General features: G+C 55.8%; 1 protein-coding gene across 2 annotated transcripts in view; it reads left to right on the plus strand.

Annotated features, from left to right (window-relative positions):
- The first annotated feature begins 1,925 nt into the window (after positions 1 to 1,925).
- The window catches only part of SLC38A10 (solute carrier family 38 member 10), a 51,240-nt gene continuing 27,616 nt past the window's right edge, over positions 1,926 to 25,549 (plus strand). The window contains exons 1-8 of one of the 2 annotated variants that reach the window (XM_010354276.2): positions 1,926 to 2,433; positions 7,979 to 8,096; positions 13,176 to 13,221; positions 14,574 to 14,667; positions 15,773 to 15,916; positions 17,651 to 17,775; positions 21,186 to 21,288; positions 22,466 to 22,648. In XM_010354276.2, the coding sequence (XP_010352578.1) occupies positions 2,335 to 2,433; positions 7,979 to 8,096; positions 13,176 to 13,221; positions 14,574 to 14,667; positions 15,773 to 15,916; positions 17,651 to 17,775; positions 21,186 to 21,288; positions 22,466 to 22,648 (912 nt within the window). In that variant the 5' untranslated portion in view covers positions 1,926 to 2,334. The remainder of the gene's footprint in view (positions 2,434 to 7,978; positions 8,097 to 13,175; positions 13,222 to 14,573; positions 14,668 to 15,772; positions 15,917 to 17,650; positions 17,776 to 21,185; positions 21,289 to 22,465; positions 22,649 to 25,549) is intronic. The other variant, XM_010354277.2, reaches the window with a different exon arrangement.

Here is a 25,549-nt window from a genome sequence, read left to right on the forward strand (position 1 = left end):
GTGGCTCACGCCTGTAATCCCAGCACTTTGGGAGGCCGAGGTGAGCAGATTGCTTGAGCCCAGGAGTTTGAGACCAGCCTGGGGAAAATGACAAAATCCCATCCCTACAAAAAACGTAAAAATTAGCTGGGCATGGTGGCACACACCTGTAGTTTCAGCTACTGAGGGCCTGAAGTGGGAGGATCACTTTAGCCCAGGAGGCAGAGGCTCAAGCAAGCAGAGATTGCGCCACTGCACTCCACTCCAGACTGGGCGACAGAGTGAGACCCTGTCTCAAAAAAAAAAAAAAAAAAAAAAAAAGAGAGACAAATAGTCCTCCCTATAATTGTTTAGGGATATATCCATATATGGTAAACCTTTAAAGTAATGAGTTGATAAAATCTGGACCGTGATGATAGCAGTGAAGAGGGGAAGAAGGTGGAATCGGGGAGGAACTGAAAGTGAGGATCTAAGTCTCTGGTAATATTTTGTTCTTAAAGCTGAATAGCGGGTCCATGGTATTTGTTATTTGTGAAAACACACATTTCAGTTTGCCAGCCTACCTTGCACGCATAACATTTTATGAAAATTACATAATAAAAAGGAGGTTATGGAATGTGTGTGTCATTTCATTTATATAAAAGTAAATGGGCTGGGCGTAGTGGCTCACGCCTGTAATCCCAGCACTTCGGGAGGCCGAGGTGGGCGGATCATCTGAGGTCACGAGTTCAAGACCAGCCTGGCCACCATGGTGAAACCCCGCCTCTACTAAAAATACAAAATTAGCCAGGCATGGTAGTGGGCGCCTGTAATTCCAGCTACTTGGGAGGCTGAGGCATGAGAATAGTTTGAACCTGGGAGGTGGAGGTTGCAGTGAGCCGAGATTGCACCACTGCACTCCAGCCTGGGCGACAGAGCAAGACTCTGACTCAAAAACAAAAAAAAAGACTGCAGGCATTTGTGATTTTGCCTGTGTATTTAATTAGTCTTTACCCAGGCATTTCCTCCTGTTCTTCTCCTGAGGATGGGGCACAGCCTTACCTGATGGCTGCACTGTCAGTGCCTGAGGAACTGGCCTGTTCTAAGACACCTGGTCCTGCAGGTGCTGCAGACACGGCCTCCTTTCCTCTGCCGTCCTCCCCCAGCAGCCTGGAATCACTTGCTCCTTCCCAGCCCTCCGCTCTACGCGCTCAGTCAGCAGACTCTGAGTGAGCAGCTAGGTGCCAGGAATCCACAGATCTATCAGTACCCTTCTCTGCTCTCTCCTCTCCCCGGTCTCCATTTCTACCCGAGGAATTCTCATTTGTCCTTCAAGCTCCAGCCTAGAAGCCACCTCCTTCGGGAAGTCCTCCTGGGCTTCCCTGGAAACGTAAGCCTCCATCTCTCCTGTCCCCTACCGGAATGTCCCTTGCTCTTTTCGTATGAGAAGGTGAAGTTCTCCACTGCCACTGCTCTGGGCGCAGCTCTGAAGCGCACCGCCTCCACTTAGAGCTGTGTGACCTTAGCGGAGTGGCCGAGCCTCTCTGTGCCTAGCGTTTCATTCCTACCTCATAGGTGCTAATTTCTCAGAACAGGCTAATTTTCGGCTCAGGCAGTCAGGGCCCCCGCCCTCGTGCCCTGGCGCCAAGCACTCGCCCCAAAATCGTTCCTGGGGATAAAGGTCTAAAAGGAACCCTTAAACCTGCTCCTCCCCGGAGGGCACAGCGCCTCCCCTTCTCTCCAGCCCGCGACTGCCCATCCAAACCGAGGCCTCGCGGGGCGAGTCCCCTGTTCTCCAGCTCGTTGAACTGGGACCCGGAGAACCGCTCGGCAGCACCAGCTCCGCGAACCCCACAGCTGCGCGATCTTCCGATCACCCCCCCCCCCCAGCCCAGTTTCCGCCCGGCCTTCCGGGCCCGCCTTTCATTGGCTCGCGTCCCACCAAGCCCCACCCCCCGGTCGTCACTTCCGGGCAACGGAGCCCGCAGAAGGCGGAAGTGTGAGCGCCGCGGAGGCGGCTGAGTTGAGCTGATGTGGCTCTAGCTGGCTCCGCGGCTCCTCCGAGTCTGGGCTCGGAGATTCACACGCGGCCCGTGAGACCGAGGGAGGGACGCATGGTCCTGAGGTGGCCGCGGGGCTTGGCGGGGTCTGGAGGTTGACCTCCTCCGCGCAGCTGGTCTTCGAGGCTGCCTCCTCCAGGCAGCCTCCGGGGCCCGCGCCCGCGCCTGCCCAGGCTCCCGTGCGCCTGCCCATCCCCGCCCCACCGGTGTCCCGGACGTTGGGATCTGTGACCGTGGCCTCGAGCTGGTCTTCCAAAACCGGCCGTAGCCCGGCGACCCCTGAGGACTCTCGCCCCGGGTCCCTAGACCTCTCACTATGACCGCGGCCGCCGCCTCCAACTGGGGGCTGATCACGAACATCGTGAACAGCATCGTAGGGGTCAGTGTCCTCACCATGCCCTTCTGCTTCAAACAGGTGAGTCCGGTGGGCCCGGAGGTCACCGCCCTCGCCTCCCCCGCAGAGGGGGCGTCTGGCCGGGTCGTCCTGGTTAAAGTTCCCGCCGGGGCAGGGCTTCGCTGGGCGGGTGCAGGCGGCCGCGGGCGGGGCGACCCTAGGAGTCCCGGCGCAGTTCCCGCAGAGAATCCGTGGATGAGAAGCGCACGGCGTTGGCCCTGGCGGCCCGTGTCAGCCCAGGCCGGAAAGTTCGCCACAGTCAGAAACTTGATACCGAAGCAAAGTGTAACAAAGCAAAATGATCATCCAGAATCGGAAGGGAACTGCAGGACTCTGTGTTTTTACATTTTATCCTGTTTTTAAAAACTCTGACCCAACTCCACCTGTTTTCAGAAGCACACAACTCACCCCTCCCAGGCTTTGACACTAGATAGGAGCCTTGGTTGCAAGGTGATTAGAAACATCCACCAGGTTGTACACCTAAGATCTGCGTTTCACAACAATTGCACATTTGGCCGGCACACCTGTAATCCCAGCACTTTGGGAGACTGAGGCGGGTGGATCACCTGAGGTCAGGAGTTCGAGACCAGCCTGACCAACATTGTGAAACCCGGTCTCTATTAAAAATACAAAAATTAGCCGGGGGTGGTGGCACATGCCTGTAATCCCAGCTACTCTGGAAGCTGAGACAGGAGAATCGCTTGAACCCGGGAGGCAGAGGTTGCAGTGAACTGAAGGTTGCAGTGAGCCGAGATCACTCCATTGCACTCCAGCCTGGGTGACAGAGCGAGACTCCGTCTCAAAAACAAACAAAAAACTGCACATTTGACCTAATGTGTGCAAATGTTACCACAGTTGAAAAAGATCTCATATACAAAAAGTTTAGCGCCATTCCAGCATTGAATAACCTATCAGAGAAAATGGCCATTTCTAAGTGTCATCTGTTCAATCCACAGTAGACAAGCATTTAGTGCTTTGGAAAGAAATGCTGACTGAAACGTTACCAAGCGGGTAGAAAAACGAAAACAAGATGTATATTCTGAAACAAAATAGCACCAGTAGTTTAACTTTAGATTAGCAAACACTGTGCTTTCCATATTTATTACCTTTGGGATAAAAATATCCAAAAAATGTTTTCAGCCTGGGCAACATAAGACCCTGTCTCTATACAAACATTTCAAAGTTAGCTGGACACAGCGGTACATACCTGTAGTCCCAGCTGCTCAGGAGGCTGAGGCAGGAAGATCACTTGAGCCCAGGAGTTTGAGGTTATAGTGAGCTATGATTGCACTGCTGCACTCCAGCCTGGGCAACACAGCAGGACCCCCTCTCTTAAAAAAAAACACTTTTTTTTTTTTATCAAGGAATTTTCAAACCCTTCTGTAGAGCCCTCCAGGCTGTTGTGTCTGAGTTGTTTGCCTGATATGGTTGGTGAGCCTGTGGGGGGAAGACAGGGCTGCATGCCTCCAGAGCCCCCGGGGCAGCATCTGGTCTGGACGTGGAGAATCCCAGCTTTCTGCCAGCCACCTCCGGGTGTTTCTGGAATGACTACATGTCCCAGTGTCCACTGTGACTTGCCTGGCAGCAGAACTGCATTCTGGGATGTGGAGTGGTGACTGGTCCTTCTCCTGCAAGTCAAAGGCTGTCATCTTTGTTTTTTTGTCTTTTCAAGATGGAGTCTTGCTCTGTCACCCAGGCTGGAGCGCACTGGCGCAATCTCGGCTCACTGCAACCTCTGCTTCCTGTGTTCAAGTGATTCTCCTGCCTCAGCCTCCCAAGTAGCTGGGATTACAGGCGTGCGCCACCGCGCCGGCTAACTTTTTTTTTTTTTTTTTTTTTTTTAGTAGAGACAGGGTTTCACCATGTTGGTTGGGCTGGTCTTGGACTCCTGATCTCAGGTGATCCACCCACTTCGGCCTCCCAAAGTGCTGGGATTACAGGTGTGAACCACCGTGCCCGGTCCCAAATGCTGTCATCTTTGATGCCTGTCAGTGAAGTGCCACCGTGGAAGGGGCTCTGGTTTAGACACCTGTGAAAATAATCTTAGGGTATAGAAGATCCAGCTGTCTCCAGCCTTGGAGCACCTGCCATGTGGTGGACACTAGGCCCCTTCCAGAGCATGTGCTGATTAGCCAGGCATCTGCACAGACCTGTCAGGAAGTGAAGGACTAGAGACGTCCCTCCGAGTCCTGAGGGCTGCCGAGAGGGAGGCCCAGTTGCTCTGAGCTGGCCACAGCGTCTCCTCCACGGCAGCCTCTTTGGACCGGGGTGCAGGGAGAGGCCACCAGGTGATTTGGGGATGTGTGTTTAGTGTTTGGCAGCCTTGTCATTGAAAAACTTTGGTTTAGTGTTGGTTTTTTTGCTTGTTTTAGTAGTTTTGGTACATATGTATATACACACACACACACATATATGGCCGGGCACGTTGGCTCACGCCTGTAATCCCAGCACTTTGGGAGGCTGAGGTGGGTGGATCAAAGGTCAGGAGTTCAAGACCAGCCTGGCCAAGACGGTAAAACCCCCATCTCTACTAAAAATACAAAAATTAGCTGGGCACGATGTCAGGCGCCTGTAATCCCAGCTACTCGGGAGTCCGAGGCAAAAGAATCGCTTGAACCCAAGGAGTGGAGGTTGCAGTGAGCCAAGATTGCGCTACTGCACTCCAGCCTGGGCGACAGGGTGAGACTACGTCTCAAAAAAAAAAAAAAAGTGTGTGTGTGTGTATATATATAAAATAACCATTTTATTGAAGTTTGACATACAAAAATGTGTACACACTTCTTCAGATGTGCTGTTGATGTATGTTCATATAATGAACAAACCCGTGTGACTAGCTCCCAAATTAAGAAGCACACTCTATGGCCGTGGCCAGCCTACCCCAGGGCACACTGCTGTGACCCCTAGTGTGCCACGGTGGTGCTGCCTGGTTTGAACTGAGGCGGGTGGATCCTGCCGTGCAGGTATCTAGTGCTAGTGTCTGGCTTGCACTCTGGTTATTTGCTGCACCGCTGTGGGTGCCTGTGTGTAGTGCATCTCTGCTAGGCATTTATGGTGTCTCCTATTGGGAGCTCTTGTGATGGCCTGAGGAGTTGGCCAGGCATTGGCAAGGGGTGCGTTTCTGCTGGGTGCGTGCCTGTGTGGAGTGACCGGGCCCCAGGGTGTGTGTGCCCCGCTCTGGAACTGCCTTGTGGATGCAGTCAGTGGTGCACATACTGGCCTGCGTCCCCAGTAGCATTGAGTATCATGTCTTTTCCGCCGGAGCCATTCTGATGAGTGCTTGCTGATACCTCATGGGTTGGTATTAATAGACTTACTTGTTTTTTTTTTCCCCGAGATGGAGTCTTACTCTGTCACCCAGGCTGGAGTGCAGTGGTTCAATCTTGGCTCACTGCAGCCTCCACCTCCCGGGTTCAAGCGATTCTCCTGCCTCAGCCTCCCGGGTAACTGGGATTACAGGTACCCACCCCACGCCCAGCTAATTTTTTTTGTGTGTTTTCAGTAGAGGTGGGAGTCTCACCATGTTGGCCAGGCTGGTCTCAAACTCCTGACCTCAAAAGATCCACCTGCCTTGGCCTCCCAAAGTGCTGGGATTACAGGCGTGAGCCAGTGCGCCCGGCCAGACTTACGTGTTTGAGCAGTTTTAAGTCTACAGAACAACAGAGTGGAAAGTACAGCACCCCTGCCCCCCTCACCGTCCTACTAGGTTCACATGACTGATGTCTTGCACTAGGGCGGCGGTCCTTGTATTTTTTTATTTTTATTTTTTGAAATGGAGTCTGGCTCTATCGCCCAGGCTGGAGTGGAGTGGCACGACCTCGGCTCACTGCAAGCTCTGCCTCCTGAGTATCTGGGACGACAGGCGCCCACCACCATGCCTGGCTAACTTTTTGTATTTTTAGTAGAGACGGGGTTTCACCGTGTTAGCCAGGATGGTCTCGATCTCCTGACCTCGTGATCCGCCTGCCTCAGCCTCCCAAAGTGCTGGGATTACAGGCGTGAGCCACCGCGCCTGGCCGGTCCTTGTGTTTTAAGTGTCACCTTGATGAAGGTAGTGGACATGCAGCAAGATTCACTCTCTTTTTTTTTTTTTGAGACAGAGTCTTGCTCTGTCACCCAGGCTGCGATCTTGGCTCACTGCAAACTCTACCTCCCGGGTTCATACCATTCTTCTGCCTCAGCCTCCCGAGTAGCTGGGACTACAGGCGCCCGCCACCACGCCCAGCTCATTTTTTATATTTTTAGTAGGGACGGGGTTTCACCGTGTTAGCCAGGATAGTCTCGAGCTCCTGACCTCGTGATCTGCCCGCCTTGGCCTCCCAAAGTGCTGGGATTACAGGCGTGAGCCACCGCGCCTGGCCTTTTTTTTTTTTCCTTGAGACAGAGTCTCGCTCTGTCGCCAGCCTGGAGTGCAGTGGCACAATCTCAGCTCAACTGCAACCTTTGACTCCCTGGTTCAAGTGATTCTCCTGCCGCAGCCTCCCAAGTAGCTGGGATTACAGGCGTGCACCACCATGCCCAGCTAATTTTTATATTTTTAGTAGAGATGGGATTTCACCATGTTGGCCAGGCTGGTCTCGATCTCCTGACCTCGTGATCTGCCCACCTCAAACTCCCAAAGTGCTGGGATTATAGATGTGAGCCACCGCGCCCGGCCAATTGACTCTCTTCAGGGTGCAGGTTACGGGCTTGCTGTGTAACCACCACAGTCAAACATAGAACACACAGCTCCATCTCCCAGAGGGTCCCCATGTACCCCTTTGTCACCAGCCAATCTCCGTACCCCCAGCCCCTGGCAACACTCACCTATTCCGTGGCCTAAAAGTTTGCCTTTTCTGAACGTCCTGTAAACAGAATGACACTATTTGTAGCATTCAGAGGCCAGCTTCCTCTGCTCAGCATGGTGCGTTCAAGTCCCATCCGTGTCATGGTGGGTGTCTGTAGTCATCCCTTTTTCCTGCTGACTAATATTCCCTTATTCGAATGGACCAGAGTTTGTATCCATTCGTTTGTTGAAGGACATTTGGGCTGTTTTTCCATTTTTGGGTTGTGGATAAACCTGCTGTAAACATTGGCATACAGGTTTTTCATGAACACGTTTTCATTCCTCTTGGGTAAGTGAATACCTAGGGGGGCAGTTAATCCCCAGGTCACATAGTAAGTGTCTAATGTTTGGGAAAATGGCATTGTTAATCTCTTCCTTCCAGAACATGTTCATTACTCGTAGCTGTGGACTCAAGTGGCTACAGATGGTGCACATAGGGCATGTGCAGAGAACAAGGGGGTATTAGTTGGCAGCACCCAGCCGTCCATGAAGACTTGAGGCGGGGACTGGGAAGGAGATGGTGCCCCTGTGCTCTGCGCATGCAGCTTTGTCCCTGGACGAGGCACGCGGCCACCACACCAAGGAAATGGGCCTTTCAGTGCTAGGAAGTGTCGCGTTCGGCAGGAGACTGGGATGGAGCGGGGCCTGGGGGTGAAGAGGGTGCTCATGAGCTGGGTGTGTGGGGTGAGGGCCTCTGAGGAGCGCCTGCTGCTGTGAACATGTGTTCCTGTCTCCACCCTGCAGTGCGGCATCGTCCTGGGGGCGCTGCTCTTGGTCTTCTGCTCCTGGATGACGCACCAGTCCTGCATGTTCTTGGTGAAGTCGGCCAGCCTGAGCAAGCGGAGGACCTATGCCGGCCTGGGTGAGGCACCCTCTCCACAAGGTGGCTCTGGACCTGGGGTGGGGGCCTTATTCCGTTTATTTATTTATTTTCTTATTCCATTTATTTTCTCTACTTTATTCTTCCACAGTTCCTTGGATAGCAGGGTTTTTTTCCTTTATTTTAAAATGTAATGCTAAAAAAAAATGAGCCGGGTGTACTTGCATGTGCCTGTCGTCCCAGCTACTATTTGGGAGCTGAGGTGCGAGGATCACCTGAGCTTGGGAGTCTGAGGTGGCAGTGAGCTGTGACCACGCCACTGTACTCCAGCCTGGGTGAAAGAATTAAAAACTAAATAAAAAAAAAAATGCAGTTAAAACAAAAAAATCTGCTGGGCACAGTGACTCATGCCTGCACTTTGGCAGGCCGAGGCAGGCGGATTATTTGAGGTCAGGAGTTCGAGACCAGCCTGGACAACAACATGGTGAGACCCCATGTCTACCAAAAATACAAAAAATTAGCCAGACGTGGTGGCAGGCACCTGTAAGTCCAGCTACTCGGGAGGCTGAGGCCAGAGAATCTCTTGAACCTGGGAGGTGGAGGCTGCAGTGAGCTGAGATTATGCCACTGCACTTGAGCCTTGGTGACACAGTGAGACTGTCTGAAAAAAATAGAAAAACCTGTTACAAGCACATGCTTCGGCCGGGCGCGGTGGCTCAAACCTGTAATCCCAGCACTTTGGGAGGCCGAGACGGGTGGATCACGAGGTCAGGAGATCGAGACCATCCTGGCTAACACCGTGAAACCCCGTCTCTACTAAAATAATACAAAAAAAACTAGCCGGGCAAGGTGGCGGGCGCCTGTAGTCCCAGCTCCTCGGGAGGCTGAGGCAGGAGAATGGCGTAAACCCGGGAGGTGGAGCTTGCAGTGAGCTGAGATCCGGCCACTGCACTCCAGCCTGGGCGACAGAGCAAGACTCCGTCTCAAAAAAAAAAAAAAAAAAACAAGCACATGCTTCAAAATTGGAATGACACAGAAGGGTATGAGACACCAGGCCTCCCTGTCATCCTGTGCTCCTGCCCGCTGCCATGCAGCTTCCGCATTTAAACTCAGGCTGAGACAGCCGTCCTTATAGTCCTGGTACAGGCCTGCTCACTGTCTCTCCCAGGCGCCAGACTCCTTCCCGCGGAGCTGCCTGCAGAGAACCTTGCTGTTCTCCCCAACTCAGAATTCCATGGAGGAAGCTCCTCGGCCCCAGGCTGTTGCTGGGGTTCAGTGGCTCCTCTCCCAGTGGCTTTGTCCTTCCCTGATGCTGTTGGTTGCAGTTTAGTTTCGTTTAGTTCTTTCTTGCTTTAATGCTGTTTCAGCCAGGAAAGAAGGCTGCGCCGTCTGCCTCGTTTCAGTGTGGAATACTTTCTGCGTTGTCTTCGACGGTGCCATCCCTCACCTTCCCATCTGCCCGCAGGCCGTGTGACCCACACTGCTCCCTGCCCGCCACAGGCTCGGCACCGCTCGGCTCCACATTCCATTCTGGGGGCATCCAGCATGGGTGTTGAAATTCTAGTGTCCGTGTTCTCAGGAGTCGGCCCTGTGGGTTCCAGTAAAAATTCCTGGCCTTGTGATGAAGGCTCTGGCCCCTCCAGCCAGTGTGTGGCTGGGATGTCCGGTCCTCCCTGCAGAAGGCCATCCTGCCTCTGGGCTCACAGTTCCCACGGCAGAGCGAGGAGGCAGAGGGAGAGGAAATGGTATTTAGGGGTCCAGGGGGCCAAACAAAATAAAAACACCTGCAGGGTCCACACAGGGGTCCTGGCCTCCCAGCCTCCACTTCTTCCCAGTCCCCTTCGTGTTGCCACAGAGAGTCCTGCATTCGTTTCTGCCCTCGGAACCAGAGGGCGTGCGTTCCTTCTCTTCCCTTCCTGATGAGAATGGTGCTGTCAGAGCCTTTTCTTGTTGTTATTTGAGGAAGTGAAGTTCACCGTTAAATTTGATCCACAGTGAGATGGCCTCATTCAACTGGGGCTGAAACATGCCTACTGGAAGCCAGGAGGCACAGTGCCTGGGCAGACCCCTTCCTGGGTCTGCAGAGCTATGGCCTGCAGGGTGACCCTTTTCTCCCCACTGAGATCTCTGTACAGGGTTTCTGTAGCAGAGGCCCCAACTTAAGTACTTGGCTGTGTCCTGGAGGAAGACCGGTGACCCACGGCTGGGGAGGCCCTCGTTTCTGATAGCTGGCTGTCTTATTCACTGAAAGTCCCCGAACAGTCAAACCAGTTTGGCTACATGTGAAAGACTGGAAGAAAATTGCTGGACGGGTGCTCTTCTGTGCTGCCTGGAGCTCCTACCTGAGCTTCCAGCCTTTGACTGGCTGGGGTGACCGCAGTCCACGTCTGCCTGCCAGAAACAAACAAGATTCAAAACACTAAGCGTGTCTCAGGTTATGCCTTTGACACCAAACATGAAGGCTCCACTGCATGAGCTCCGGACAGAGGCCCCTGGGCCCAGCCTCTCTGCGTCAGCCGCAGTCTGCCCTGGCTCGTCTTAGAAGCGGAGAGACACGCGCTGGGAGAGGCATCCCTGGGGAGGGTAAGATGAGAATCTCCTGGAGCTGAGGCGAGGCCCTCGTGCAGAGTGGACAGCAGCTCCACACTGCAGTCTTCAGGAGGCACCGGGCTGGGTCCTGTCCTTGCACACAGAGACTTATTTTCCCTGGGACGGCCGGGTGGTTTCCTCCGAATGGCATCTGTCCCCACCGAGGCACGGGTTTGCGGCGTGATGGTTCCTTGGGTTGGTTAGCCCAGGGAGGTGGCCGCTGGTCTCTTAACCCTCCCCGCTCTCCTCCAGTGCCAGGTGCCAGCCTGGAGAGGTGTCGTTTCTTGTTGGTATTTGTGTATTTCTCTGTCCTGTTTGCTGTTGCTGGTTGTGGGTGGTTTTTGTCGTTTTCATCAGCTTCTCACTCGCTGCTTGCTTTACCCTGAGTGTCGTGTCTTCCCTGGACACAGACTTTTCTAAATCCCTCTTCAGAAGACACAGATACACCAGTCATTCAGCCTCCCTCAGCTGTCGCGGCTTCTCGTGATGCTGTTCTGAGCCCCAGACCCTGTCCTGTTGAGAGTTGTGCCTGAACCCCGGCATGTGTGGTCTGGGCTAGAAACCGCCTCCCCCAGCAGCAGCAACCGTTTCGCCCCCACACAGCCTCTGAGTTCTCGCTTGTGAGCAGCAGCAGTGTCAGGGGTGCTGCCTGTGTTCCGTCGTTGGGTGGTCCGGGCTTCTGTGGCTCCTGTGCCGGCTCTGGGGGACATCTGACTGGACCCAGGGCAGGGTACACCCTGCATGGAGGCCGCGGCCTCAGAGCTCGCCGCTCACAGACACCTCCACCCTGGCGGGGGCTGGGCCAGCACTGGGAGTCCACACTCGGGGGAGGCCGGGTCCCCGGGACCTTGCTGGGTGCTTCACCCTCTTCCGCTCTTTCCCTGTGCCAGTCCAGGCAGGATGCGAAGGAGTGGGGTCCGACTGGGGCTGGTGTTTGAAGCTGGGGAGAAGTTGCTGAGGGATTGACACTGGGAATGGTGAAAGGGTTTGGCCGGGTGGGGAAAAGAAGGCGCGGGGCCGTGTCTCAGCATGGTGGGCTCTCAGGGCGTTGTCCTGGGAACCGGAAGAGAGTGCCGTCCTGATTTCCTAGGTGGCCTTCCATTTTCCCTTGCCAGCGGCAGGCATGTTCTGGAACCATCTTGGGCAAGGTGCGCTCGTGTTTGCAATATGCTGTGGAGACTCAGCTTCGTTTTGGAGAATAAAAAGGCACGTTATGGCCAGGAGCACCTCCACGTTTGGAGCGTGGGGTTTTGCTGTGTCCGGGCTGTACCGTCACCGAGGGGTGTGGAGGGCATTTTCTGGTGACAGCAGGGCCCTGGGCTGTGGGCTGCTGCTGAGGGGGCTGCTGGAGTTGTTAGTGTTTGAAATTCTCCGCAGCCTGAGGTCAGCTTCTGGGGCCTGGCTCCAGTTTCCGTGTTGTGGGATGAACTCGGGGTGCCAGGCTCCTTGAGCGAGCCGGCAGGCAGGTCCGGGAGAGGCCAAGGTGAGCCCTGGAGGCGGGGTCTTTGCTGCGTCCAGTCTGGCGTTCGGCAATGCTGTGCTTCTTCCTAAGTAGTTTAAAGTCATCAGGAGTGTTTTTTGGACTCATTCATATTTACTGGCCTGTGTGTTTCCTGCTTTCCAAAGCTCACCAGAGGCCTGGAGCCCGTGCGCGGGAGGAAACTGGGGGCAGGAAGCCGGGGCTGCCGGAGCTGTGCCATCCTGTCACATGCACCCATCTCTGGGGCTGCCGGAGCTGGGACTTCCCTTTGCCCTCCTCCGCTGGGCCACGGGGAAGCGCAGGGGTCACCAGATGACCGCCTGGGGCCTAGGAGGGACCCTGCTGAGTCAGCCCCGTTTCTCATCTGCTGCAGAGAATCCCGCTGTCAGGGCGGAGAGAATGGCGGCTCCTCCCGCATTCGGCCGCCCCGTCGGGGACGGGGACGCACGCTCCTCATCGGCAAGGCTCCTCATTGGCTGTCCACGGGGACACCACAAGTCCCGGGCTCTCGACCCCTCCCTTCCTGAAGCACCATGCTTGAAAGGGGTCTCCGTTTGTTTCTGTAAATCCCAACCAAAGGGTGAAAATGAAAGCCCTTCCTCATGAGCCCCTCCGATGCAGGCTGTGGTGCTCGGGCACCTGGGGCTGGCACTGAACCCTCTGGGGACCTGCAGGCTCCAGCCAACAGCACGGGGTTCGGCCATGCCGGGCTGTGGGATGCTGTTTCCAGCGGGCCCCCAGTGGTCACCCCGTGGGAGGACTGTGCATTGCAGGGACTTGTCTCTCTGTCTTTTAAAAAATCTGATTGAGTGAAAGAAGAACCTGCCTCCTGTCCTTCCCTTGCTCTGTCTTTGTTTCCTATAGTTTCATTTGCAGACAGTAGATCCAAAAATAACCTGGTGGTGAGAATTTGAAACACCCCTCATGCCCCGGAGAATCTGGACCCACGGGTTTCTGTGAAATTGCCCTGGACAGCTTTGCTCAGTACCTTTGTTCTGGATGTGCGTCTCACACTGTTGGACTGAGTGTTCCTTTCTTCTCTTTTGCGCTAGCGTTCCACGCCTACGGGAAGGCGGGCAAGATGCTGGTGGAGACCAGGTAAGCCCCGCCCTGCCCCTGCGTTTGTCCCCCCAACCCCCGCACCCAGACACTGGGGACCCCCCCGGCGGGAGCAGCAGCTTCATTCCCGGATTCACCTGTAACTTAGGTTTCTGAAGAGTCACTAAATACATGGAAGTCCACTTACTTGTACCCTTCAGTGTTGTAATACAAATTTAAATATGGAAAGCTCCAAGAACTTGGAAAACAGCCCTCCCTCAGTTGTAATCTCTCAACACCATTCCTTCATACCGCACCCACCCCCCGCACACCGCTGCATAAAGGTGCCATTACATTGCAAATGTCATATTTTTCTTCTTTTCGAATAAAATTTCATGAGATGAAAAAAATTATGAGATGAAAAAATTGCCGGGAGATTGCACTTTTAGGCTTCTAAATTAGGGAATTGTAAACTCCAAAGAACAGCCTTTTTTGAAAGCAGTTGATTGTTCTGTTAACTTGACTAGCATCGTGGGGCTTTTTTTATTTTTTTATTTTTTCAGATGGAGTTTTGCTCTGTCACCCAGGCTTGAGTGCAGTGGCGGGATCTCGGCTCATTGCAGCCTCCTGGGTTCAAGCGATTCTCCTGCCTCAGCCTCCCAAGTAGCTGGGATTACAAGCATCCGCCACCACGCCCAGCTAATTTTTGTATTTTTAGTAGAGACAGGGTTTTGCCATGTTGGCCAGGCTGGTTTTGAAACTCCTGATCTCAGGTGATCCGCCTGCCTCGGCCTCCCAAAGTGCTGAGATTACAGGCGTGAGCCACCATGCTGGGCCCATCATGGAGCATTTTTGTAACTTTTAGAGCCTCTGCGGAGAGGCGAGTATAATACTACACTGAGAGAAGCTGAGTGTCGTTCGGTGTGCGTTCCAAGTGACACAGCGAGCGCCACAGAACCTGCCCATACCCTGTGAACTGAGGCGCATTTGAAATCACATCTGTTGGCCGGGCACGGTGGCTCACACCTGTACTCCCAGCACTTTGGGAGCCTGAGGTGGGCGGATCACGAGGTCAGGAGATTGAGACCATCCTGGCTAACATGGTGAAACCCCCATCTCTACTAAAAAATACAAAAAATTAGCCGGGTGAGGTGGCAGTGCCTGTGGTCCCAGCTACTCGGGAGGCTGAGGCAGGAAAATGGCGTAAACCCGGGAGGCGGAGCTTGCAGTGAGCTGAGATCGCGCCACTGCACTCCAGCCTGGGCGCCAGAGCAAGACTCCATCTCAAAAAAAAAAAACAAAAGATACCACATCTGTCATTCAGCCCAGGCTTGGGGTGGTCCCAGGAGGCTGCCCAGGTGCTTTGCCAGCTCACCCTGATGGCGTTTCCTGTACCCCCCATCCCCCCGCAGCATGATCGGGCTGATGCTGGGCACCTGCATCGCCTTCTACGTCGTGATTGGCGACTTGGGGTCCAACTTCTTTGCCCGGCTGTTTGGGTTTCAGGTAAGGACGTGTTCAGGGTTCTGGGTTGTTCAGATGCTGACGGCTGCTCTGAGGACCTCCATGGGATCCTCCTGAGGACCGAGACCAGGATGCTGGTCGAGAGAAGCTTCTGTTGAGGCTGCTGTCATGCCAGGGGCTTGGCGGAGTGCGGGGGCTTTGCTGGGTCACGTCTGTGAGAGGTACAGGGGAGGACGCAAGCCAGGCAGAGTCTGACACCATGTAGGTGAGGGGTGGGTTGGGAAGCCTCAGACCCGGGCACAGTGAAGAGCAAGTCTCTGCCAGCCTGGGCTGCCCATTGGAGGGCAGAGGCGGCCAGGCCCTCGGGCATCCCCAGCCTCCGTGGTCACCCAGAGCTGCTGGGTGGATCCAGAGGCACCCCTGCCGGGGGCTGTGGACTCAGCACTTCTTGCAGGGACCTTGGGGTAGCCTCTTCCATGCTTGGCCCCGCCACGTAGAGGCCCCCCTGACGGGCCCACACACCTTTCCCTCGCTGCCGGAGAGCAGAGCCCCTCACTGGGCAGGGCGGGCATCATGGTACGTTAGGGTGCTAACAGCATAGAAAGGCTTTCAAAGGCCACAGCTGAGGCGGGGGTGTCCTCTCCAGGAGTGGAATGTACCCGATTTGCTCCTTGTCAGAGACAGATCCAAGGAGCGTCCAGGGAGCTAGGCCCTCTACTCTGTCTCCCCATTCGACCTTCTGTTTTCCGTGCTTCTCAGTGACCTTTGTAGCTAGAGCTTTGGGCCTGTCCTGCCACAGGGCAGTCTGTACCTTTCCCGCCCTGTGCCCAGGGCAGCTGAGTCTGACCCGCAGCTGCTGTGTGGCCTCCCGTGTTATGGGGGCTGCTGTCCTTTTGCTCTGGCTGTTCTCACTCTGGGGCGGGGCTGGGCTCCAGGGAAGGGAAATGCCCAGTGTCCGAGGCTGCACACAGCACAGCGGCTGTGAGAGCAGCTTCCAGGCGAGCGTGCCAGCCTCAGACCTGCCGGCGTTGTTCACCTGGATGCCATCGGCTTTCGGGCTCAGGATGCTCCCGCTCCCTGGCAGTGCAGAGAGCTGGGTGGTAAGCAGGTCTGGGCTGTGGCCAAGACCCCTGCTGGCTCCCTGCAGGTGGGCGGCACCTTCCGCGTGTTCCTGCTGTTCGCCGTGTCACTGTGCATCGTGCTCCCGCTCAGCCTGCAGCGGAACATGATGGCCTCCATCCAGTCCTTCAGCGCCATGGCCCTCCTCTTCTACACCGTGTTCATGTTCGTGGTGAGTCTGCGGTGCGTGCAGGCACCCGCTGAAAGGCTGCTTCTGGCCCAGTCTTTCCTGTGGCCACGGCAGGCTCATGCCCAGGTCTGGTGTGTGCACCTGCTACCTCCTGGGAATGTGTTGGAATTAGCAGGATGTGCCAGGAAGTGCCATTCATCTCACAGTCCCTGGGCACCACTGGGCAGACGGGGCTGGCTGGACCTAGGTGCGGTTGGCCAGCAGGAGAGGCTGGGGCTCAGGACAGGGGTGGCTCTGAGGCTGGTTTCATGTCATCCAGGCAAGGGGAAGGAAATGCCAGGTCCACTTGCTTTATGCAAAGATGTCTTACGTTGGGTTTGTGACCAAGGCTCACGGCACCAGTGTTTTTTTTTTTTTTTGAGGAGTCTCACTCTGTTGTCCAGGCTGGAGTGCAGTGGCACGATCTCTGCTCACTTCAAGCTCTGCCTCCCAGGTTCACGCCATTCTCCTGCCTCAGCCTCCCAAATAGCTGGGACTACAGGCACCCGCCACCACGCCCGGCTAATTTTTTGTATTTTTTAGTAGAGATGGGGTTTCACCGTATTAGCCAGGCTGGTCTTGATCTCTTGACCTTGTGATCCACCCCCCTCGGCCTCCCAAAGTGCTGGGATTACAGGCGTGAGCCACCGCACCAGGCCCAATGCCAGTGTTTTGACACAAGGTGGCAAGCTATTGTGCTTTTTTGTTTGTTTGTTTATTTGAGATGGAGTCTCAGTCTGTCGCCCAGGCTGGAGTGCAGTGGTGCAATCTTGGCTCACTGCAACCTCCATCTCCCAGGTTCAAGTAATTCTCCTGCCTCAGCCTCCCAAGTAGTGGGGATTACAGGCACCTGCCGCCACGCCCAGCTAATTTTTTTTTATTTTTAGTAGAGAAGGGGTTTCACCATCTTGGCCAGGCCGGTCTTGAACTTCTGACCTCGTTATCCACCTGCCTTGGCCTCCCAAAGTGCTGGGATTACAGGCGTGAGCCACTGCGCCCGGCCACTATTATTTTTGTAAGTGACAATTTATAACAGGATGGACTAGGGGCCAGCTGTGGAGTTGGCACTGAGAACACGGATACCACCCACAGCCCCCAGCACACCCTCCATTCTCTGCCAGGCCCCCGCCCATAGAAGCCCCAGAACCCAAGCCCCTGGGACCTGCCTGTTCCCTGGCAAAGTCAGAAATGACCCTTCCTGAGCAGCTGGAATCTGGTGTCTCACAGCGGGTTTACACCAGGACGAGGGCAAGTGGTCACTGAAGCCAGGGTCTCCAGTGCTCCTTAGCTCTCCGAGTGAGGGCCAGCCCGGTGGCAGCTACCTCTTTACTCTTGAGATAGCCGCGTCTTTGATGGGCCAGTCTTTTGGAAGATGTCCGTGTCTAGCACAGCACAGGATCGGGTGGGACCTGCCCACGTGGGAAAGCGACCTCTATAACCTATGAGGCTGTGTACTCTCAGTGGTCTCCTCCTGTCTGCGCCAAGCAGCCCCTGTGCAAGAGCAGCTGCTCTGGTGCCCGCAGGATGAACCAGGGTGCTCTGAGGCAGGGACTGGGAATCCAGAAAGGCGTGGGGCCTCCGTGCCTCCAACTGGCCGCACAGGATGGTGGGGGGCTGGCATGTGGGTGGGAAGAGTTGTACTCTCCTGCCACTGCTTCCCAGCGGCGTGTGGGCCAGGATGCTGAGTCCCGCCTGCGTCCTGACCTGCCCCGTGCTTTCTCCCCGCTACCCCTGCAGATTGTGCTCTCCTCTCTCAAGCACGGCCTCTTCAGTGGGCAGTGGCTGCAGCGGGTCAGCTATGTCCGCTGGGAGGGCGTCTTCCGCTGCATCCCCATCTTCGGCATGTCCTTCGCCTGCCAGTCGTAAGTGTCCTGCTGTGGCCTGTGGTGGAGGTGGGCTCTGTGATAGGGGAGGGCGAGCTGCTGGGAGATGGGACCCTCTTTCTCGTTTACTGGGATCCCTCTTTGCTGGCTGCTGAAGAGTGATGTCTTGTTCAGTGATGACCTTTCCCCCACAGGTTGAGGGAGATAGTTGTATTTTAACTGGGAGGTATATCGGCTTTATTCCTGGGACATGTTTGGGACTAGCTGGTGAGAGTCCCTGCTTTGCCAGATCCCCACAAGCAGAGCGTTGGCTGTGGGGGATGCAGCAACAGCCCAGCCATCTGACTGCACAGAGTCCTGAGCGTTTTGCCAGAATTTAGCTGTTCTGAGAATATTTAAAAGGAAATTGCACAAACATTGACTTCAGACGGCTGCTGGATGCATTTGGAGGCCTGCATGTATGCGCGAGCCTGCTTTCTCTCTGGCACGCAGAGCTCTGTCAATGCGGGTCGGGCTCTTCCATAATTCCAGCAGCATTACCTTCTCCACCAAAATGACAAGAGCGAGTGATTCATGCCCGGTTGGAACATGGTAACCGGCTGAAAAGAGAGGCGTAAATCCGGCGCGGACGGGAAAAGAGCATCGGCGTGCGGGGGGCTGGCAGAGCGGCCCCTGTAGCGTTAGTGGGCATGCATTGAGCCAATCGTAAACTAACGTGACAGATGAGATTTGTTCGTACTGCTGTGTTTACACCCACATGCGAGATCCAAATCGTCATTTCCCACTTAGCATCTCTCTTGGCAGCTCCGTCTCCACCAGAACGCGCCCCAGTCTTGCTGTTTAATATCCCATTATGATCGGTGACAGAAGCCGCATTCTTCCGCTGCGTACCTAGTTACCAGTTGCCCTTTGTGTCTCGTGTTTGCATATTTAGAAATAAATCTGCAGCTGGGGTTTTTTGGTGGTGGCCACGTAGCAGCCAGTGCACCTTGTTTGGGTCTGGTTCCGAGGTCAGATGCCGGGTTCTGAAGCGCTGGAGCGTGTGGCTCACCAAGTGCAGCTTTCCTTCTGCCCCTCCCCGAGGATGTGCGGGCCCACAGATTCACCTGACATTCTCCCAGGCAGGGACATCCCTCCCTGTGCTGGCCGCCGCGCTGACCTCCCCACCCCTGTGCTGGCCGCCGCGCTGACCTCCCCACCCCTGTGCTGGCCGCCGTGCTGACCTCCCCACCCCTGAGCCCAGGAATATTTGCGGAGAGCCGAGACATCTCTTCCCTCCCACAGCATCACTACGCCAGACTGCCTGTCCCTGCTGGGGTGGCCGGCCGCGCCCCCTGCCTGTGTGATTGGCCTGGATGCCAGCTGGGACCAGGCCTTCCCTGTGCCTTCACTATCTGGCCGTTTCTGGTAAATGCATACCTGGTTATGCAGAACGGTTGTCCTAGGCCCAGAGAAGCAGCCGGGGCAGCACGGAGCCCAGGAGGCCCTGGAGGGCAGGGTCTGTCTGGAGATTGGGGTCTCCATGCTCACAGCGGGGCAGAGGCCACACACCCAAGAGATCCACTTGACTCCGGTAGGCCCTGAGCCTCAGAGGCTGCCTTGCGAGGTGGGCGGGCCAGGGATGCTCTGTCGGGGGCCGTGGGCCAGCACTCAGGACGTCCCCAGTCTGTGGAACTCCTTTGCAGGTGGCCAGGAGGTTTTGTGGCTCCTACCTTGTTTCTTTCCAGGGATGATCCCGGGGGTCCCTGGGGTAGGTGGTCAGGATTGGAGCGGAGCCTGGGGCTTGGCCTTCCACCCTGGCCACCCCACGTGCGGGGACACCCCTGCCCACAGTGTCCGTGGCTTCCTTGGGGGCCACTCCCCACAGTGTGTATTGGGGGACGGGGGTAAGCACGTGTCACGGGGCACCAACGCTGGTCCCCTCAAGCCGAGACTCCCTGGTATGGACTCAGCTCCAGCCAGAGGACAGTTTAACACTGGGAAGTCCTGAAGCTGTGTGTCTAGGGCCATGGAGACCTCGTGGGTATTTTTCCTGTTTCTCTGCCAGCCTCCTGGGGCTGTGTGCACAGGCACTGGCCACTTAGCTCCCTTGTAGCCTGGGCTGAGGGGAAGGCTCATGTCCTGCGGGGCCCCCGACTGCTGTTGATGGCACTCCGTGATGAGGGCAGCCTGATGGGATGGTGTGCTAGGACCTGGGCAGCAGGACAGCAGCAGCCGCTGGCAGGGCCTTCTCCCTTGTTCTTGTCAGTCCGCTGGGTTTTCTTTTCCTTTTTGTGGAGATGGTGTCATGCTGTGTCACCCAAGCTGGAGCACAGTGATGCGATCACCGCTCACTGCAGCCTCGACTTCCCGGGCTCCCGTGATCCTCCTGCCGCGGCCTTCCGAAGTGCTGGGACTCAGGCGTCGGCCACTGTGCCTGGCCTGGTTTGATTTTTAATAAAGTCAGGATGTCCTATTTTTCTTCCACTTTCTTCAAGGCGGTTTGGGATTTGGCTCCGCTGGCCGCTGTGCTGGTCCATTTACTGGCTGTTGGCTTTCTGCATCCCGCCCTCCCCCTGGCCACCCAGCTTCCTTTGTGCCCTTGAGCCCCTGCCTTGGGACAGCCATGGCCATGGCCACCTGGACACCCTAGGAGCAGCCCCCGGACTCCCACTCCAGAGTCCTCGTTCAGCCCCACGGCAGAGTGGCTCTCAGTGTGCTCTGGCGTGTACCTGGCCTGGCTCCCTTCTCCCCGGCTGCACACAGATGCTCCATGGCCCCAGCCTCTCCCTGCCTGTCTTGCCCACCCCTCTCCAGGGGCTCAGGTCCCTGTGCACATCCCTCAGATGGGTCTGCTGCCTGTTCAGGGCTGTCATGTCCTTGCCTGGCCGGTGGCTTGGGTCCCTCCCACCCCCAGCAGCACCACACTCCTGGCACTAGGCCGTGGGACCGAAGCCAGTTTTCTCATCACACAAGTGAGAGGCTGCAGCAGGGAATCGCGCCCCAGGCCGTCTCCTTGTCTGTGCCGACTCTGATCATTCCTGTGCGGAGGCGCTGAGATGGCGGCGCTGAGATGGGCCGGCCGCCCGGGGCAGGGTGTTTGTTTAACTTTCTCTCCTTTTGACAGCGATTCTCTGAGCAGCCTCCTCTGGCTGCTTCCCCTGTAAACTGGCTGCTTTGACTCTCAGTGCCCGCTCCCTGGCGTGGAGCAGCAGCCTGTCGTCCTAGCCTTGGGGAACATTCGCGTGGCGCACACTCGGGGGGGTGTCCTGAGTGGGGACTGCTGCAACGCTCCTGTCCTCAGCATCACGAAATCCTGGCCTCAGCGCTGGGACTTCAGTGTGTGGAGAATGTTGCATGAAGGAAGGTCAGAGACTCTCGGCTGGGCTGCAAAGAGGTCCTGGAAGTGGTGCCGCTGGGGAGGGCGTGCCTGTCTCGGGTCTGCTGTGAAATGGCCTGTTTCTGTACAGCCAGGTGCTACCCACGTACGACAGCCTGGATGAGCCGTCGGTGAAAACCATGAGCTCCATATTTGCCTCCTCCCTCAATGTGGTCACCACCTTCTACGTCATGGTAAGAGCCTTGCCATGCCCTCTCCACACCTGTGTCATGCCAGCATGACATGCTGCGGTGCCCCGTGGGACTGCCACAGGCACGGCCCTGGCCCTGTGTGCGGCTGGATTCTTCTCTCTGTTCCCATCCCAGTGTCTGGAGGCTGTGTGGGGACCTGGGGCAGCTCCATCAGCTTCCATGATTCCAGGACCAGTCCCGTGAGCGTGGGTCCACCCTGGGCCAGGAAGCTCTCCTGACCTGAGGAGCCGGGCACCAGGGCTGCTCCCAGGGCACTTTGTCCGAGCCACTGTTACCGACTCTGCAAGACCTCTGTTAATTCTCTCTAGAAATGGGCATGTCTCGGCCGGGCGCAGTTGCTCACGCCTGTAATCCCAGCACTTTGGGAGGCCAAGGCGGGCGGAACACGAGGTCAGGAGTTCAAGACCAGCCTGGCCAACATGGTGAAACCCCGTCTCTACTAAAAATACAAAAATTAGCTGGGCATGGTGGTGCATGCGTGGAAACCCAGCTACTCGGGAGGCTGAGGCAGGAGAATTGCTTGAACCAGGACCTGGGAGGCGGAGGTACGCTGAGTCCGAGATTGCACCACTGCACTCCAGCCTGGGCTTCAGAGGGAGACCCCGTCTCAAAAAAAAAAAAAAAAAAAAAGCCAGGCATGGTGGCTCACACCTGTAATCCCAGCACTTTGGGAGGCCGAGGTGGGCGGATCATGAGGTCAGCAGATCGAGACCATCCTGGCTAACACGGTGAAACCCCGTCTCTACTAAAAATACCAAAAAATTAGCTGGGCGCGGTGGCGGCGCCTGTAGTCCTGGCTACTTGGGAGGCTGAGGCAGGAGAATAGTGTGAACCCGGGAGGCGGAGCTTGCAGTGAGCCGAGATCGCGCCTCTGCACTCCAGCCTGGGCGACAGTGCAAGACAAAATGTCTCAAAAAAAAAAAAAAAAGAAAAAGAAGTGGGCATGTTCCTTACAGAAACTGAAGATTTTAAGAAGGAGGAGGCCAAATGGCGCTTTGCCCCCAAAGGCCGTCTCTTGCAGAAGCTTCATTGTGAAGTGGATTGAAGGCCATTCTGAGGGGGCAGGGCACGGGTCCCCCCCATGCCCTGCCCACTGCGACAGGTGCCACTCAGACTAGGATGTCCGTCTGCCACATTGCCATTTCTCATTCTCCAACAGGTGGGATTTTTCGGCTATGTGAGCTTCACCGAGGCCACGGCCGGCAACGTGCTCATGCACTTTCCCTCCAACCTGGTGACGGAGATGCTCCGCGTAGGCTTCGTGATGTCAGTGGCCGTAGGCTTCCCCATGATGATCCTGCCATGCCGGCAGGCCCTGAGCACGCTGCTGTGTGAGCAGCAGGTAAGACCCTCGGCGCTCTCCGGACTGTAATAGCACAGGTCAGCCTTGCTTCCCATAAGCCCCCAGCTGTCCCGAACCAGAGATAGAGCAGGAAAGTGGGGATTTGCATCAGAGGAGTCCTGGGTGGGTGGAAGTTGGGGGAGCCTAGAGGAACCAGATTAATGGGCAGGAGCTGATAATGGCCAGAGTCTGGAGATGGGCACATGGCGTTCACTGCACAGTTCTCTTTACTTTTGTGTAACTTTGAAAAATTTTAACAATATAGCAGAAGATTTTTGAACCATAAGAGAGGCTGAGTTTGACGCAGGCCATAGTGGTGGTGCCTGTGGTCCCAGCTCCTTGGGAAGATGAGGCGAGAGGATTGCGTGAGTCCGGAAGGCTGAGGTGAGAGGATTGCGTGAGTCCGGGAGGCTGAGGCGAGAGGATTGCGTGAGTCCAGAAGGTTGAGGTCGAGTGTGATTGCATCACTACATTCCAGCTGGGGCAACAGAGCAAGACCCTGTCTTTAAACACATTTTAAAAATAGGCTGGGTATGGTGGCTCACACCTGTAATCCCAGCCCTTTGGGAGGGCGAGGTGGGAGGATGGCTTAAGCCCAGGAGTTTGAAACCAGCCTGGGCAACATCGCTTGACTCCATCTTTACAAAAAATTAACAAAAATCAGCTGGGCATGGCAGCGCATGCCTGTAGTCCCAGCAACTCGGGAGGCTGAGGCAGGAGGATCACTTGAACCAAGAATTCAAGGCTGTAGTGGGCCATGACCACTCCACCATGCTCCAGCCTGGGCTACAAAGTGAGACCCTGTCTCTAAAAGAGAAAGAAGGAAAAGTAAAAAGTGAGGCTGGGTTTTTTCACGGTAACGTGTGTAGGCAAGGCAGCCACTTAGTTCTTTATAAGAAATTTTCACCTGTAGGAGTTGAAACTAGAAGGCTGTCCTGGTTCTCTCCTTGTGGCAGAGATAACCATGAAAGGTGTGCTGTGCTGTCTTGTGCCGCAAGCACGGGGGTGCAGACGCCACTCTGCCGCGTTGGAGGAGCCCTGCCTCATCCAGGTTCCCCTCCTGCCTCCCCTTGGGAGCTCCGCCCGGTGGCCCATCCGTCTTCTGTCTCGCAGCCTGAGATCTGTGAGCCTGGTATGTCCTGTCAGCTGGGACTCCCGGTGGCTAGAAGCACACATTTCTCTTGAACTGTTTCAGCCAAGGCGGGTTGAGTGGTCTCAGAGAACCCAGGGGAGAGTCCAGCAGTCACAGTGGGGGCGGTGGGTCTCCCTGGGCCTTGGGAACAGCAGCCCGGGCTCACTGTCCATGTGGCCAGGTGCGCGGTCACCACAACCTGGTGGCAGTCATCTGCCTCCCGCAGACTTCCGCCAGCCACATGCCTCTGGCTTCACAGCAGAGGCCGAGCACCAAGGACTGAGCACCTCCCGCACGTGCTGGTGCCCCTCTCCTGCAGAGTTCAGGCACCTGGGCACAGGCAAGGCAGGATCGAGGAGGCGAGGCCAGAGCCCGTCATCTGGCCGTGGGGTCCCCCCACGCGTCTGGCCAGGCCAGCTTTCACTGTTTGATGTTTTGTACCTGAGCAGCATCTGTATTTCCATACATGACCCATTTTTATCTTGTTAAAAAATTGGTAGTGGCATTAAAGGTATTGTGACTCAAGTAGGAAAGCTCACGCACACCCCTTCATCCCAAGGAGGACCGGCTGTGTTTCCTCTGTCAGTGCCCGTGGCTTCTCCTTTCCCGGAGGTGTGGCCGCGGTCATGCCACCTGCTTTCTTGTCTTCAGCCAATGTGCCGTGAGTGTTTCTCCACGGTCCCTACAAGCCTGCAGGGGCTCTGCTTCCTTGCTTCTCCACTTGTTGCAGGGGCCTGGGTGCGTTGCTCCTTCACACTTGACCTCTCGTGGATAACCATCTCACGACAGTCTTCATGCTAAAGTTCCCTCTCCCCTTCTCTGGGTCTACGTCATAGGTAAATTTCTAGGACCGGGACTTTTGTGTGATGGACCTAATCCCCAACCTCCCTGGCCTATATACAAATTATCACCCTAAGGCCGATAGAAATTCTGGCTCGAGCTTCCACAGTCCATTCTGTGTAAAAGTCCATTCTGAAAATGGGATGCTTCAAAACTATAGTTCTAGAAAGTTCTGCGGTTGTTTCCTAGTCCAGGGATAGTCATCATGGCCAGCCCATCCTGTGTGTTAACTCATTTGGTCCTTACCATGGCTGGATGAGGAGATGCTTCTGTTGACAGATGAGGAAACTGAGGCACGGAGGTTAAGTCACTTGCCTAGGGGCACTCAACTGGGGCGGGTGAGTGGCAGAGCAAGGATTTGAGCCAGGCAGTCTGGTTCCTGTGTCCTGTACTAGAGACCACAGCCTGGGGCCCTGGGGCAGGTGGGGTCTGAGGCCATCTGTCCCTTGGCTCTGCCTCCTCCTCTGGAATGAATGGCCCTGGCATCCCGGTGCAGAGCAGTAGAGGCCTGGCTGCACCCTGCAGCCAAAACAGGCACTTGCAATTTGGTGATGCCTCATCATGCCCTTCTCTCCTCTTCTTCCTGCACTTTGAAATTGCTCACTGCTTATTGCACATCTGCTGGAGATGATAACACAGCTACGTGTGCGTGAGTGTGTGCGTGTGTGTGGGATAACACAGCCACATGTGTGTGTGCGTGTGTGTGTGTGGGATAACATGACCACATGTGTGAGTGTGTGTGTGGGGGGGGGGTTCTGCCTGCACCCTGGAGATAATACGGCCACGTGTGCGTGTGCGTGTGTGTGTGTGGGATAACACGGCCACATGTGTGAGTGTGCGTGCGTGTGTGTGTGTGGGATAACACGGCCACATGTGTGAGTGTGTGTGTGTGTGTGTGTGTGGGATAACACGGCCACGTGTGTGTGCGT

The sequence above is a fragment of the Rhinopithecus roxellana genome, chromosome 19 (genome assembly GCF_007565055.1).
Source record: "Rhinopithecus roxellana isolate Shanxi Qingling chromosome 19, ASM756505v1, whole genome shotgun sequence".
NCBI lineage: Eukaryota > Metazoa > Chordata > Mammalia > Primates > Cercopithecidae > Rhinopithecus > Rhinopithecus roxellana.